We start from the raw sequence: 18,380 nt of genomic DNA on the forward strand, positions 1-18,380 counted from the left end.
CTTTATATAACGTTTGCCGACATCAAACTATTGTGTGTGTATAAAAACGGTATAATATGTATATGAAAATAAATATTCTGTGTCTGACTGATACTCATATTCCTGATATATTGTATGCTTAAATCAAAATAGTGTGTTAAGATGATTTAGTACCAACATCAATATTCTGTGAGCCTAAAATATTGAGTTCCAAGAACAATACTGTATGAGTGTTACAATTCGAAATAGTGTCTAAAATGAAACGTTTTGGAAAATAATAATAAGAAATACACAAACATTGCAAATGTAACTGCAAGGAAGGTCTCCTGATACCACGAACAAAACTTCGTTTCTATCACTACTCTCCCCCAGTTAGCGGTAAGCGTACAGATTTACAACGCTAAGAACCAAGGTTCGATTCCCCATGGTAGACAAAGCACAGATAGTCTATTGTGTAGCTGCACTAAAACAAACAGGATATTACTAGTACAACGAAGGTGACAGTACGCTTAAAATGAATGGTTTTCAACTCGTTTTATCTAAATTATAAGCCTGAATTATTTCATTGTTGTTTGGGCTTAGCAGATAATGCAAATTATGCGCATACTGCATAGCTTTACATTATAAAAATGAAAGACCTTGGGTCACATATTCGCCTACAGCTATAGATAAATATATTTTAATTCAAACAGAGTACCTTAAAACGTGTGTAAAAATATAAAGAGGCATGTTAGTAAATTCTGTTAACATATATATATATATCAGCTTATATGTACCTAAGATAATGGGTAAGTTACTTGGTATTCGCTTTCATAACTTATTTTTATGGAATTTTTTAACACGTGTCTATATGTTTTTTGTTATGATTGGACCAAAGGCGCACAGCATCCTTTATCACGTGAAGCAAATACCTAAACACAAAAGATATTTTCAAGTTTTATTTACATATATCTAACACATAGATATTTTCAAGTTTTATTTACATATATCTAATACATAGATATTTTCAAGTTTTATTTACATATATCTAACACATAGATATTTTCAAATTTTATTTACATATACCTAAACACATAAGATATTTTACAGTTTTACTTACATAGTAAATTTATAAGGAAACTTCTTTGTAGAAATCAAACAACATATTTAAAACCAAGCTTAGAAATTGCTCAAAAAGTATCTTAAGCAGCACTATATATACATTCTTGTGTAGGTCCCAGAATTCTAATATCAAAATTTTACAGTTAAAGAACTCTTTATGAAATATCATATATACAATTTATTGTGGCGATGAGTTTTTGTTTGATTTCCTCGTTATTCAATCTTTACGCTTTAAGAAAGTGTTAAACTTCAATACATGTTCATAGAAATTTGATAGTTTCGTCTTTTATATTCATACTCTATCTATATTAAGATTTTTTTTTTAGTTTTATTGGAACAATAAAGCAAATAAAGAGATTATTTTGACTTGTTGTTTGCTGTATGTGTATCTTCCTAGTAATGCCACTAAATTTACTTCGTGTTTCTTTGTTTTGATGTTAAGCTCAAAGCTGCACATTTGACTCTCTGTCCTGTACCCAATGCGGGTATCGAGCTCCTATTTTAGCACTATAAGCCCGCAAGCTTACCGTTGAGTCACCTGGAGGCAATTTCATGTGCCGTAAAATAGCAGTAATAACAATAGCAATTGAATCAATAAATTAAAGTTAACGATTTATTAGTGAATTATATTATATTTGTGCATAAACAATGATTCGATGATCAGTCATTTCATGCCACATACCCTGAACGCTTGACGCTAAAAACAAAAATGGAAGAAACTACAGCTAATGTACTGCGAGAAAAAAGAAGAATAAAACACTTTTGTTGAAAGAAATTTGTCTCTTTTTACGTCATTACTGTCGATAACGATAAAACTAGACTTCCTGAACAGCTAACAGTTCAATAGTGGCTTCTACCTAACAGCTAACGCCAATGGTCAAAACAGAACGAAATGGTTCAATATAATAATAGTTCCTTTATTTTCCTTTTTTTTCAACATTATTATTTTTCTTGTCTCGAGTAAGAAACGAAGACAAATCTAATAAATCATAAAAAATCACATGCAATCCTACACAAAACCTAACCTGAAAAACAACGAGAATAACTGTATGTTTCTACAAAATGGAGAGTTGTAAAGTACATATATATATAGATACTTAGCCTCGTAAATAACTCGATTCTTAATACATGACAGAACAGTTTAATGTCGTTTCCCCAAAATAAAAAAACATTCTTGCAAAGTAAAATAGAAGTTTCGGCAACGACATTTATATTTAATGCTTCAAAAATGCAGTAACCATTAAATAATGTAAGTAGAATTTTTATTTCTTAATACAGTAATTAATAAGCTAAAGCAAAATTTTAACATTTTTTAAATGCATTCAATTTTACAGTATGTTCAAGAATCTAGCAAACATTTCACTATCCAGTGGTCAACAAAGATTGTCAAGTAAAGTTATCTGTATAGAACAAAAAACGGGAATCACAATATAGTTAATGTTGCTCCTAAAACAAGCTTTATTTGTGTTTGTTTTTATAAAATAAAAACTTTCGCACTGATACAAGAATACAGCGAAAGGTTATCATATATGTAATCTATGAGTTAAATGTCCTTCATAAAGATAATTATGAAGGTGATCATGAAATAAATAAACATAATAAGACCGTTGCAAAACAACTTTGACATACAATTTTGACGAAAACAACGAGGTTTAACACGCAGTTTTTAAACTCTAGCTTCCGTGTTAATAATCAGATGAGTAATATCAAGAAATATTCATGAGAATGCTACCTTTTTCTTGAACAATGTTCATTAAAAAACTTTTTAGGATTGCGAATCAAATATGGATTAGGGTTAACACAACTACACCCATTGCTTTTCAAAGTTAATGACAACTGAGAAATAAGAACTTAACTTGATTACACCTTGCTGGTTTTGTTTAGAAGTTCTAAAAGGATTCCCTATACCTAGTTTCCAACTAATAATAAGGTTGCTAGCGTCGAATGTTCAACTACGAGTTAAAATAGAAACATATTCGTTTATTTGGAACAGATCTAACTTTTGACAAATGTGAAGTCTGGAAAGTTTACATACAATTCTACTAATATTTATATCACTACCACTCGAGTTAAAATCATGTCGTAAGAAAATGCAAAACTAAAGTTTAAAATTAAGTCGCTATTTAAAAATTCTCTAATTTGAGCTTTCTTCGCACGCAACAAAAACAAGGTGGGTGTTGTTTGAGTTTTAAAGTTTTTAATGTAATACATTTTACTATACCATAAATTGTGAAGAGAATTGGTGTACAGGTGTAAATAATTTTTATTTTTACGCTGTAAACACAATATATAATTTATTTATCCAAAATACATCTGTAATACTATAACATTGTATATGAGGATTAAGGATTATTATTATTAGTAGTAAAATAGGTTATTATAGAGTAATGTGTAACTGAGTTCAAAACAAACTTTTGCTAGTTGACATTGGAATTTCCAACCTGCGCAAGGGGACTAAACGGGCAAGTCAGATACCCCCTTAGGTTCCGGTATAACCTTTCTAACTGTCATTACCATCAAAGAGAAGTCAGCTAACCAGCAGCATACGCTGACACAAGGTATTTACCCGTCTCTCTGTACCGAATAACAATATTAACTGTCCCTTTTATAAAATAATACTTGTAATATAGTATTCCGCACGAGGTGTAAGCGTAACTTACTCCTACAAACAAGTTTGTTTTTAACACACGTCCAGGAAAAAAAATTATTTTATTTAAATACGATGTTTCAAGCAATTGCTCTTTGTAAGCTGAAAGTGCGGAGCATGTTCAGTGACATCACATCTCGAACTCAGATCATACGATACACAGCCCTACACGTAAACCACTAGGCCACGCTTGGCCCACGCTTGTGAGAAACGACCATCAATACATATCAGTTGCTACTAAAAGTATTAGGACGTAGTTCAGAACGTTTATCATCATGATTTCGAGCTCTCCACTAATAGTATTAGGACGAAGTTCAGAAAATTTATCATCATGATTTCGAGCTCTCCACTAATAGTATTAGGACGTAGTTCAGAAAATTTATCATCATGATTTCGAGCTCTCCACTAATAGTATTAGGACGTAGTTCAGAAAATTTATCATCATGATTTCGAGCTCTCCACTAACAGTATTAGGACGAAGTTCAGAAAGTTTATCATCATGATTTCGAGCTCTCCACTAATAGTATTATGACGTAGTTCAGAAAATTTAGCATCATGATTTCGAGCTCTCTGTGAGAAAGATTGTAGACTAGTATTTCCTCACTTCTCATGAACTATAGTTTTTATATAAACCAAGAATAAGTTATTTTAACGTTTAATTTAGGTTTTAAGTCAACGCAGATCTGTTAAAAATCTGTCACTAGTGGGGAACAAGTGAAGTATAGAATAAATCGTGTACACAATTATCAGAACAAACTCACTTAGAATTAAAAACTGTTTCATATGTGATGTATGCCTAAAATTACGCTATTTTTATATTAATTCACGGCCGCATTTTTTGAATTTAATAAATCATTTTCGTTTTATTATTCTTAATATACCCTCAGGTTTAATCCAAATAGGATTTCACTACACTTCTGATTGTCTTGAGACCAACCAAATCCCCTGATAATGTTTTGCTAAAATCTCCTTTCCAATCTCAAGGGAGAATATATATATATAATTCAAGACTCGACTTTTATTTGAGCCAGTAGTTGTTTCAGTTTAAAATTAAACGAAAACCTTTTCAACAAAGATTCAATAAGGTATAAATACCTAATACCGTGTTTTTTTTTAAAAATACATCGGGCAATTTAATATTTCTGGTTGTTTGTTTGTAATTAAGCACAAAGCTACACAATGGGTTATCTGTGCTCTGCCCTCCACGAGTATCGAAACTCGGATTCTAGCGTTGTAAGTCCGCTGTGCCACTGGGGTGCTAATATTTCTGTGGTCTAATAAGACACATAGGCAGAACAAATACTACGATAACATGAATATGTCGCACATGTTTAAAACAAAAATACACTACTTCACTAAGTAGCTGCAAATTATACGTTAGCTTGTTCAAAGAAGTATGATATATTTTTTTCCAACTATATTCTTCGAATGCGTTGACTATTTAAAGAGGGAACAATATAAGCATCCCCTCCATTTCAGCCATTGTTATTAAAAACATTGGAAAATCACATTTTCTACAATAAAATGTGTATTCTTCTTTAAATACTAGATTATTCAATACTGAAAATAGTTACACAGAAAGTACATATGTATGACTTAGATTATCTCTATGATGTAACAGCTGATGGTAAAGGCCTTAATTCTAAAATGCGATAAAGTGACTGAACACTTGTACTTAAAATCTCGTGAACTTTTTCACTTCAAATTATCTCGTTTCTCTCTCGCTAACAAATGGCCTTAAAAGCTTTCAAAAGACCATTCAGTTCAGACTAATTTTTCTTTCCATTTTTCATAAAACAATTTTCTCGAGAGAAATAAATAGAGAAAACTGAGGTAACAGTTTAAAATTATTTATATTGCTTCAGATTCAAATTAATGATATATTACAGCTCACGGTAGAAGACTGAGTAACGACAAATTAAAAATACCGCAAATAAATACATACGAGATACTACAGTAAAACATTTTAAACTTGTTCATACCTTCTTGCCACTTAATAAATTGCTCCTTCAGAATTATTTTCATAGAGAGCTATTTTCAAGTAACCTAACTTGCGTAATGTTTACCTAAGTCACTTGCGCTAAACTTTAAAGAAGGTTCATATTTTAATACATAGGTTTATTTACAATACGAATATGTATATATTGAATTTATATAAATATATACTTGTATCACAAAGCAAAACAGTAACACAATTCTCCCTTAATACCCTACATTCAAATACTCTATCCGAGACGGAGATCGTAAAGTATATATCATTTAGGTGGACGTGTCACATATAATATAGATCATTTATTTGTTTCGGATTTTCATATATAGATATACAAAAGGTATTTGCGATTGGCTAGAATGTAGGCAACTAGTCAACAGCACCGACTGTTAGGTTACTCTACTCATATAATGCGATTTAAGCGTCACGCCCTCAAAGTTCGTAGAACGATTTTGCCTCAACAGGACGCGAACCATGGATTCACAATCTGTCACTCTAGCCACTTGACGACGCCCGGCCCATAACTTTACGTCATTAACCATAATGGACGATGACTTCACTGTGAATTAAGTCACAGGAGTTATATATATTCATAGAATGCACGATTAGACCACAAATTATTTTACATGATATAATTGCCCTTAAAGTAAGCTAAGCACCATATAGAAAGAGGTAATATCACTCTGTAGAAATTGGCTCCAGAACAAGTTACAGATATTATATAGATAACTGTGACGGTGTTATCAAGTTTAAAAGAATTAAATAATTTTACTTTAGTTAAATGTTCCAGATAAGTACAATATATCATAAAACGTTTTACCTTATTGCGTATAGTTAAGCTTCGGATTACCTTTCAGATTACCGAGTACTAACTTTATTGTTCATGATCACGCTCTAGATAAACACAAATAAAATATGGAAATAACGTTACTGCGTGTAATTGAGCTTCAAGTATGTCACATACAACGTAGGATGTTAGCAAATCTCACTACATATGTGCAACTGGATACTTCAATAAACGTACTTTAGCATAATGTTCAATACGTACCATTGTGTAACTCCTGGAAAAACGAGTGTTTAAAAACAATGTCGACTTGTCTATCGTATTTCGAGACCCCGTACTTACAAAATTACAAATCCATATTAAAACTTTATAATCATACACATTAATATAAAAACTCAAATCATATCTTTCTTAACATATAATGCTAGATTGTTATTTTAAGAAATTTAGGACACATGTAAGATTGTTACTTTAAGAAAGTTAGGACACATGTTAGATTGTTACTTTGAGAAATTTAGGAACACGTTTATGTGTATGTGCATACAGTTGCTATAATTGGTTTCGGTTGAACGTTTATAAGTGTATCTTTTTTTTTCTCTCTGTTAGTCTTGAGTGAATGGATCCTTCTCAAGTACTTTTGTATTATAATCCAGAATCAGGGGACAGAAATGCGCATACCTAAAAACCTATCACAACATCAGAAAGTCAAACAAGGAAATTACGTTAATTAGTAGACAATATAGCAACATTAACACTGTCGCACCTCCTGTCTGTTAACAGTAATATACGCATTACACACGTGATCGTAGAATGACCATAACAAATCCAGCACATCATCGACATGTGTTGTAAACTGCTTTCATACATGAATACAAAGAGTTTAAATGAAACAATCAAACAATGTATGGTACACTTTGCAAGCGACATCACATTAATATTGTTTTAACTATCTATATTACTACAAAGTAAACTGCAAACAGATATAAGTTTTCCATTGGGTGATTAACTCTGAGATCTTGATCATCTTTACAGTGGAAATGTGCTTTAAACAATTAAGACTGTGACGTTTCAGTCCATTGGGGCGAGCCGTATTTCGGATCCTATGGACTGATATGTCGTAGTTTTAATTGCTAACAAAACGTTTCCATTTTAAAGCTGATAACGATATTAAATATAGACAGTTTGTGTCATATGTTGATAAACCAGCCAACAAACTTTAACAGAAGCGGAAACAAAACAAGACAAAAAGAAGGAAAATATTATAAAAGAAGTACAATTCAGAATTCTAAGTACGTCGTGAAAGAAAACGTTAAAACAATCAACATATATTTATTGACAATATTTCACAAATATGAAACAATTAGCAAAGGTACTTCATCTGGAAAGTCCCCGGTGGGACAATGGTAAATCTTCGGGATTTGCAACGCTACAATCAGGGATTCGATTGCCCTCGGTGAACACAGCAAATAGCCTCCCCCCCCACATTCATATGAAAAATTAACCTTAAGAATTATTTTTAGTCGTAAAGAATCATATTCTCCACAAAAACTTAAACAAAATCATTCACCCAGTTATCTATCCATGAACGCCCACAGTGATATTTTCAAGAGGGGAAAGGAGGCAAGACATGTATGTTGGGGATCAGCTTTTACAGTGTAAGTCAACAGACTAAAAGAATATGTGTTATGTGTGCTTAAAGGCAAACACAAATTTACAGTTTTAATAGGAATTACTAGAAATATTTGGTTTAACATTATAATACGTGCAATGTTTTGTTAAATGTAAGAGGGCAAATGCTCCCTCTTGCCCCTTCCTACGGGCGCCCATGAATCCATCTATCTTAGTCATTCTATAACCTACTGTACAATGTGTAGTAGCAAAGATGATTTGTCCAGCAACTACCACGAACTCTTCAGTCTTGAAATGCCGAAGGGGAAGTGTAAAGAAAATCCAGTAATAGAACAGTGGTGTCTGACACACGAAAGACGATAGTCATGGTGGCTATTAATCTTATACAGTATTTCACGCAATATATAAGTGTGAGACAAACTAGGCTAACTGAACGTTATTATTCGAAACGATCCTTAACCGCTAACGTTATTTTACATTAAAATCATATTCTTTGTTTGAAGCGAAGATGGTTAGAGTAATCCATAAATTACATTAAGGATATTTGTAACCACATAAATTCTACCTTGAATGTAAATACAGACGGCGTGAATAAAATTACCAACTCAGATTACAATAAATTGACGTTTAATTAGCTACATGATAATTTATTCTGTTATTGATAATGACACATAATGACAGTCTAATAAACTCCATCTTCAATAATGTTTGAATCAATAAACATATAGGTTAAAACGAGTTTCGTTTTGGGGGAAACTTGGAATGGTATTTAATTAAGGAATCAACAATTATTCGTCTTAATAAGTGTTTCGTCAAACATCTGAAATTTACATATCTTATACATACATACTATACATACAAAAAATAAATCATCCTGACACTATAAGACGGTAGAATACTTCAAAGTGGCACTAAGATAAGCTGGAACTGAAATATGATAAAAAAGACTTTAGTACTAAAGTTTGATACGATTAGCTATGATATGTTTACTTTCTTGTTTAAACCAACGATAAATTAGCCCCTAGTTGGTTTGTATGACGATCGAACTTTCTGTGGCCTTTCCTGTTAAGCAGTAAACGTGTGAAACTTCGAAACCACACTGGATCAACTTAAATCTTTGTTTCTTATCTGATATTAGTGATACTAGTTTATCAAGGTTCAGTTAAATATAACAAAAACAAACAGGACATTATTAGCAAGAACTCCTGTATACTTATTGTAACATTGTCCAAAACGTGTGGATAAACTTGTGGATATTATACTCGTCAGATTACCTCAAAGATGCCTGCTAATGGTTAAAACGTCATTATGGGAAGCCCAGATGTCACCACCACTAATGACCTCAAATATTCAAACTCATCCGCCTGTCATAATTTCTATAAGCTAGATTACTAACGCTAATATTAGGCAATTAATGAAACATAAACAACGTCTACATGTGTTGGAAAGGAGAGAGGATAATCTGTATTAATTAAGCCCTACTAGAGCGAAAAATTAATATCGCAGATTAGTTTTGTTGCACACGAAATAAAAACATCATTATATTAAAATTTTCATCCATAACTTTTAATTATATAAACTGCACTCAAGTTAAACAATATTTAATCATCAAGAAATCACGATTAAAAGTTTCAAGTCACATAATCCTTGAAAAACGCTTATAATATATAAGAGGGGATCCAGTAAATGTATCAAATTAAGGAATCACACGATCGACTAATAAATATTAACTGAGGACTGAAGTTATATTAATATGATCACTCACAAATTACTGATATTTCATGTATTATTCTGATTTTCACTAACAAAGCATATAAATCAATATATTACTTAATTATTTTGCCATTGATCAATAAATAATTATCATTGAAGCACGATACTGAATTTTAAGCTCATTTATTTGACAATTTAACAAACACATTTATTAATCACGACGCTTAACGTGTTATCAAACGCTGCCACTCGATGTTATTATGCACGAAGTCACTTTTTTGTAGTTCAGCTTAGCCATGCAGGAAAACTATTATTATAAAACACACATAGAAACAGGTGAGAGGGACTGCACATTATTTATAAAAAAAGAAGAAAAAGATTAAAATCGTCCAATTGTTTCGTACATTTCCCCATCTACTTAAATGAATAATTGTAGTCTTGTTCTCGTGAAAAGTTAAGCAAATTGAAGATGGCAGTTAGGTAAAGTTCTTAAATACATACAACAATGCGAAACCATCTTTTGAGGTTATAAGCCCATCTCCTCCGAAACAAAAGAAGCAGGAATGTGAAACTTTATAACTGATATGATCTTCCATCTTCAAAAGAGAATAGGTCCTTATAAGAGCTCAGTGTTTTCAGTTAAGTCATAAGATCTTCTATAACTGGCGTTTACAATTTATAGCTTGAATATTTCTGAAATAATCGTTAGGAATTAAGAGCAACTCTTGCACTGTGAAAGCAGTATTCAATACCATTTCAGTTCATTTATGTGACCATTGGAATCTATATATAAAAGTTCTCTTGGGTACATTTCTGTAAAAAATAACTACGTAGGAATACGTATTACATGACAGTAATCAAATAAAATAATATAATAGATACAACAAAAAATAACATATAAAATTAATATAGACAATATCTTTTAAGCCCATTAAAAGTAGTTTGAGTCTAATTTATTTCATAATAATGTAAAAGTGTGTTTTTTAAACTAATAAACTGTGTTCACTGTGGGGTTTTGAACCCTGGATTTTATTGTTTAAAGTCCATAAATGTACCGCTGGTCCACCGGGGAAAATTAACGTTAGTGGATCCAAAATGGCTTCTGTGTTATAAACTATGCTTTCAACTATGCATTCAATCTTTATGATGAATATACAAAGTAATAGTCAATGACCATGGTATAGTTATTAGAAAAATTTTTAGTGTGTGTAATTAAACTGTTACTTTTTATAAGATACGTTTTTTGTGTACAAAAATATACTATAGTTAACAAAGTTTATAATGTTTTTCATTCTTTTTTGGTCAACGTCTTTTCTCTTAGACAGGTCTATAGAGTTTATTTTAAAAGGTTGTGATATTTCAGTGTTTGTAAACAATTGTTCAATCGCTTTGTACATAACTCGACGTTTGTAAGTCTTATACTGTATGGTCAGTATTGTGATTTCGATGTTATGCCAAGTAATAAGGTACCTAATTCACAACCGAGTCCCATCTGTGTTGATTGAAATCCATTGGGATCGCTAGCATCTTTGTTTTACCTATGAATATATTTGGCCAAATAATTTAATAAAATATAATTGAATATTTCGTAATATTAATATTACTCCGTTATTCTAGTGATAAAAACCACAACTTCCCACTATCATAGAGTGTCATGGCAACAACAGTAAAACGTAAATACCAATTACAGATGATGCATTCGCATGTTTGCGATGTTTGTATGCTAAGCGACGGCATGAAATGTCTATATGTCAGTCTGGTGTTACGAGCTACTAAACATATTTCTATAAGATTTGATACACCAACTTCTAAAGATTGAGTTTAAATAGATAAGCAATCTGAAGAACGGTTCAATGTGAGGGCTTAACTGAACAATTAGGTCGGTAGCAAAATACGTGAAGTCGACGCTACCGAAAATGACGACTAATGTCGCGTATAGCATGGATACCATTGCATCCGGAGAGTCGTTCGTGTGCTACGGCTCAAAATAGTGAAAGAGATAGCCCAAGAGCTTGTTTAAAACCATTACTTTTAAGTCTGACATTGTCTCTACTAGTTATGTATAGTATAATATTGAAAGGAAAAAATAAAGAACGATGAACTTGTTTGGTGTTAAAAGCACAAAACTACACAATGGACTATCTATGCTTTGTCCAGCACGGGTATCGAAACTCGGCTTTTAGCGTTATAAGCTGAGCCAATGAGGGGCTGAGAGCCGTGCAACATGAATAATAGGTATAGATGCATTCGCATGTTCATGATACTGGTCCACTTAATATTGAAGAGCAAAACACAACAAGAGTCATGCACAAACAGTCCGTAAAAGTTAAACTATACGCTTGTTTAATAAATATGGGAATACGAAACTAAAAATTAATTTTCTTCGGCATTTTCCTGTATATAGAATTTTAATTTCACCAGTAAGAAGATTCTTAGAGCAAAAATGCAAATGTAATTAGTGAGAAGTTCAAGGGAAAAACAAATTAACGAAATAAGAATATTATACAGAACGAAACATTTCGAAATTAAACACACTTAAAAGTTACAATGAAACAATAACAGTTAATTTTCAAAAAAAACGTGCGAATAAACAAAGGCACGAGGTTCCTGTAAATGAAGACACTGTAAAAATACAAGTGGTCAAGGATGAAACACAGTTGATAAGTAACACTCACCTAAGTAAGTGCTTGCTCCTGTCAGCACAAAGAGCACTTTCAACGCATCTAGCATTGGTAAGCGCAATGGAACTCACCTCCTAACAAAGAAAACCATTCAATATAGGTTCAGGTACCACCGCCCAACTGTTATTCAAAGTCCACTCACATAAAAAAAAACATACGTTTCACAAACGAACCCCACTAATTCTGAAAAAAATGGTTATTTATACGAGTGACATTTCCCCTAATATGACCACATGATATTAGGATTACATCACCTAAAACTACGGAAACTATACAACTATCAACATAAAAACAAACTTTGACAACTCTCTCTTTTTAAGTAAAGTTTAAACGCTAAACAGTGCGTGTTATTTTATAGGAAATATTACTGTTGCTTGATGGAAACTGAACAAAGAACTGGAGTACGAAGAACGCGAAAGGAATCCTTGGGAATCCCAAAGAAACTCAGATCAATATGCACATCGTTCTACGCACAGCACACGATGAACACGAGGTTAAGGGAAGAAGAGCTCTAATTCGATGACGAGGATCTGATTTTAAGAGGGCGCCACTAACAAAACATACGACGTATAAACTTGTTTTAGTGTATATAGCTTATCATTAGTTACTTTGATGTATATTCTGCAATAATAACGGTTTCGTAAGCCAATAACAATACAAAGCAACAGTCAGGGCACAACATGTTTCTTTAAAACGTAGTGAATTTAATATATGGTGTTTCAGGTACCATCACACGCCAAGATACTTTCCAGTTCTCAGAACTTAAATTATGTACTTTTAATTTCTAAAGCATAGAAACATCATTTGTGCAAGAACGTACGTTTTAAAAATAATTTTAAAAATTTGCTTCCAAGCTTTTGTATTTTCTTTAATTAACCATCAGTACTATTAACATTGAGGGTATACTCAATATAATATACATTAAAACACATGATAAAAATGCCCCACTCCCCCAAGTTTTCGATCACTTAACTTTCAGTTAAAGTGTGATTTCTGTACAAAAATAAAGATTTGGTGTGTGGTAAGTACTTCAAATAAAAAGATACTGAAACATAGTACTCAGCTGGGTGAAGTGGACCTGTATTGGCAAAAGAAAAAATATCTACGTGTAAAAATAAAAAAAGACAAAGCAGCTCAAGTAAGTCCAGGTACTAGCACCACCTGAAAAAATAAGTTCCGGTTACCGGTACCGGCGAGCACCGGCAGAATTCCATCCCTGGTTTAAATGATTTACAGAACAAAAAAAGTTGGGTTTTTTCATGCATAAGAGAATAATAATTTATTTAAAATAAAGACAATTCCAAAAAATACCCATTTAAACTATATTTTAAATAAGGTATTATTATTATTAATCTTATTACGCAAGTAAATCTTACTTTTTGCTCCATAAATCCTTTAAACATATATATTGTTACATTTTAGTACCTTCTTTTGTCTTAATGTACTCTTCCAAGTTTAAATATATATATTGTTACAGTTTAGTACATTCTTTTGTCTTAACGTCCTCTTCCCACTTTTAACCTATATATTGTTACAGTTTAGTACCTCCTTTTGTCTTAATGTACTCTTCCCACTTTAAACATATATATTGTTACATTTTAGTACCTCCTTTTGTCTTAATGTACTCTTCCAACTTTAAACATATATATTGTTACATTTTAGTACCTCCTTTTGTCTTAATGTACTCTTCCAACTTTAAACATATATATTGTTACATTTTAGTACCTCCTTTTGTCTTAATGTACTCTTCCAACTTTAAACATATATATTGTTACACTTTAGTACCTCCTTTTGTCTTAATGTACTCTTCCCACTTGCGTGACCACAATTTATGTACTATTTTCAATATACACATTAAAAAAAAGTGATAATAGAATTTGTAGATTTCGAAACGTTTGATGAAATATGTTTACTTTTCCATCAGGGCCGAGTGTGACTCAGTGGTCAGCGTGCCGGACTGTGTAGCTGAATTCCCTTGTTTCTTGTCCGGTTACCATCAAAAACAAGAAGAAAAAACAATTGCTATTCCACTTTGGGGGTGCGTTATAAAAGTAACGGTTAAATCCCACTATAAGTCCGACAAGAGAAGCCCAAGAGCTGGCGGTGGGTGGTATTGAATAGCTGCCTTCTCTCTAGTCTATCACTTTAAAACGTATATCTAGCGTATATAACACACATGTAACTTTACGGGAAGTCCAATAAATACGCAAACTATTACTTTATACAAAAACAGCAATTTATTTGCAATCATCAATAAAACTCACATTTTAAATATTTCGCATTACGAAATATCAGACATAGCACACTTTTTTATACACTGCACTGTCATTACAAATATAATTACTAGTGCTGCCACCTAGGTGCATAGAATCTCACAAGTCTGACTTATTATCATGGTTGTTTTAAGGTATATAATATACGAATTCATGTGTAACGTTTCGATGACGAAGCTGTAATAGCTACTTGTTTTTAAGTATTTCTATAAACCATGATTTATGAATACTTAAGATATTTTCGTTGTGATCCTGTATGATCAAATTTCGATAGCAAGACGTGGGGAAAGAAATGTTAGTTTTCATTGAAATATTTCAACGTAGATGCACCTTCAATCAAAATTTGACCATCAGAACACATGTTTGAAGCATGTATTGTGCTAGAATTTGCCGCAGCTGATTTCTGGTTTTTGTTAACTGTTAAGATTTACTAACTCCGATTACAACAGTCATTTATAGTCCCTACAATATGGCATTAATCTTAGGTTATAGATTTTTATTCAAATGTGTTACCAAGTGATTTTTGGCATGAAGAAATAATTTCTGGATCAATAAAAAAGTTATCTAGTATTAATAAGATAAAAAGTATAAATACTTTGTAATACACAATCTAACAGGCCCATGAGAACATATGTTCACCCACCAACATGACAATGACGTACAATTACTATTTAATTCACTTAAAAAAAACAAACGCACGACAACACACCTGATGTGATGATTGTAAGGAAGTTAACGCTGTAAATAATTTAGAGATTTAATGAAACTTTTGTAGAAAAGAGTTGTTTTTTTCAATGAATAAAACCAGTTGTGACACTGCAATCAATACTTTAATTGAATACTTTTTCAAGGCACACAACAATCAAAGGCTGAAACGTTTTGCACTAAACAGAGCTTAAGCTTTATGTTAAAAGAACGACACTTACTTTCCATTAAGATATACAGCCCCATTTTTTATCCAAAACTAGCTGGAGTACACGTCCGTTTGGCGGATGAAATAAGAACTCGTTTGTGACAAAGGATAGCAAATTGTATTTCTATTTTGTTTAAACATAATAAACATTACTAGTGCAATAAAACTACATAAAGGTACCAATACTGAAAAGTGTGTGTTGTGTGTTTATCTTATAGCAAAGCTACATCGGGCTATCCACCGAGGGGAATCAAATTCCTGATTTTAGATTTGTAAATCAGTAGACTTACCTCTGTTCCAGCGATGGAAATAGTGAAAAGAAAGACACACTGTTCTCAAGAATGCTATCGATATGAAATTAGATGGAAGTCCAACCTCCCTCATGTCACCCTGTATTACTGTGTCAAGTTTTGTGCTGGTTGATCAAGAAATGTGAAAAGTATAAGGAACAGATACACACACATATTTACGTTTATTTACATAGAAAGCTGGAGAAGACCCCAACATCCAATTCACCCTGAATCACTCGAATGACAAGAGGATCATGGATTTTCTTGACGTTACCTCCAGGATCGACAGTGACAATAATATACAATCTACCTTGTTTCACAAACCAATAGAAAGCCTCTCTCCCTTAACTCCAACTCCCATCATCCCAAAGCTTCCAAGAAAGACGCAATTATTGGAGAATTAAACAAAATCGCTCGCAAATGTAATGAAAAAACAATATACGCTCCGAACTAAAATCACTTCTTCTGAGCAACGAATAACTACCTTCTTATATCGAACAAATGTTCAAGAACTATGACACGCAAAAATCAGCATCACACTTCCAACATGAGAAAACACAGATAAACAAGAAGGAAAAAAAAGATTTTCCAAAAATAACACTAAAAGGCTATTTTTATAACACCTCTAATTGACGAAGTTATCTCCAAGAAAATAAAAACTATAATCAGGAAATCTGAACTGCTGATTAAAGTTATAAAACGGCCAGGTCCAACCCTGAAAAGCCAACTTTCAAAATCTCAGTACACTGCCCTACAATGTAATAAAGCTAATTGTCTTACAAATACATGTTTGCAATCTAAAGATGAGTGACTTGTCTCCAATGTTGTTTACCAGCTTACATGTAACATCTACCATCATATGTACATCAGAGAAACCAGAAGAACTCTACACACAAGAGTAGGAGAACATATTGATGCTCTTTATAAACAACAACATGAAAGAGCGAAGTTGCAGTTCATCTTTTAACTAATCATGGACAAATAACCCCTGACTCAAAAACACCATACTCCGTACAAATCCTCACCAAAACCACTAAGTGCATTGACAGAAAATTCAAAGAAGCTCTTATCACCGAACTACAACCACAGATGAATAGGGAGAAAGGATGGCATCTGTGATTTTAATTTTATTTATCTTGTTATTTGTTTTTTGTTATTTCACTCTGTAACCTTGATAGAACTTATGTTTACTACAGGTCACAGTTAATTGTTTTAACAAAACTTTTCTTTCAACAATAAGTTTTACTACTTAATATGTCAAAAACACGCTGTACAAATGTACGTATATATTCGAATATAATTTATTATTTAATGAAACAATTTGAAGCTTTGTACTGTCAGTTTCGGTTTGTGTTTTAGTGTACGCTCCTGAAGAAGCTACAAAGCGAAATTTTGATTGTTTAATTAAAAAAAAACAACATTTGGAAAAATATTTGTTGATTTCTTAATTTGGAATATACGTTGATTACAAAGGTTTGCTTTTTATCAAAAACGTTGCTGCTATAACAGAAAATAGTTTAATTCAGAAATGATTTAAGTTTAAAATTGAGTTCGATAAATTTTATGCACTTGGCTCTAGGCTAGGTGATCCCACACTACGTCTTTACTTTAGACTTATTATACCAACACTCACTACACTTTATAAGGTTTCACGGTACACACACACCCTCAAGGCTCCCTTTCATTCTCGTCACTAAAATAGTAATAGGCAGACAGTAATCGAACTATTCTATCTGGATAAATACATTTCATGACTCCTCCTATTTCGAGAAATCAAGACAAAGTTTTGTTCTTCTGCCTCGTGCTGTTGAATGAACTGGAACAAATCAAATATAAAATCTGATTACATAAAATGTTAAAGCAGTATAAATATTACCGACAAAAAATCTCTAACGGAGGACAAATAAACATAGTGAATAACGTACTGCTAAAATATACACTTGAATAACCAAAATGCAATGTTAAAATTACAATTGGCTCTTCATACATGAAGTGAAGAATTTCATGTTAAATTTTTACAGTTAATCGACAGACTTAAACGACACAATACAGTCAGGAATTCACGTATCACATGCTAAAGAAAAGAAACAAAGGATGCAATGATTTTACACTGACTAGTTCTCGCGGCAACATCATTTCGAGACTAATTATCTACACGGTGTTGTCGATAACGATCAGTGTGGTGGGGACTAGAGGTTGCGAAAACAAAATATCCACACCTGGTAATACTTTACGTTGCTACTGCTTACGTTTGTTCGCATGCAACAATTTGTTTCACTGTGAGAGATGAATGTAAACCCCTAGAACGAACGGAAACCATTTATTCATTGATTGATTTGCAGACGCCTTGAACAGTCCACAACTAAAGATACAAGTAAAG

General features: G+C 32.3%; 1 protein-coding gene across 1 annotated transcript in view; it reads right to left on the reverse strand.

The window, feature by feature from the left end:
• The window catches only part of LOC106458893 (neural-cadherin-like), a 109,652-nt gene extending 97,049 nt beyond the window's left edge, over nucleotides 1–12,603 (reverse strand). The window contains exon 1 of the mRNA XM_022385251.1: nucleotides 12,519–12,603. Within this exon, the coding sequence (XP_022240959.1) occupies nucleotides 12,519–12,573 (55 nt within the window). The 5' untranslated portion in view covers nucleotides 12,574–12,603. The remainder of the gene's footprint in view (nucleotides 1–12,518) is intronic.
• Between the last annotated feature and the right edge of the window lie 5,777 nt (nucleotides 12,604–18,380).

The sequence above is a fragment of the Limulus polyphemus genome, unplaced genomic scaffold (genome assembly GCF_000517525.1).
Source record: "Limulus polyphemus unplaced genomic scaffold, Limulus_polyphemus-2.1.2 Scaffold529, whole genome shotgun sequence".
Lineage (NCBI taxonomy): Eukaryota > Metazoa > Arthropoda > Merostomata > Xiphosura > Limulidae > Limulus > Limulus polyphemus.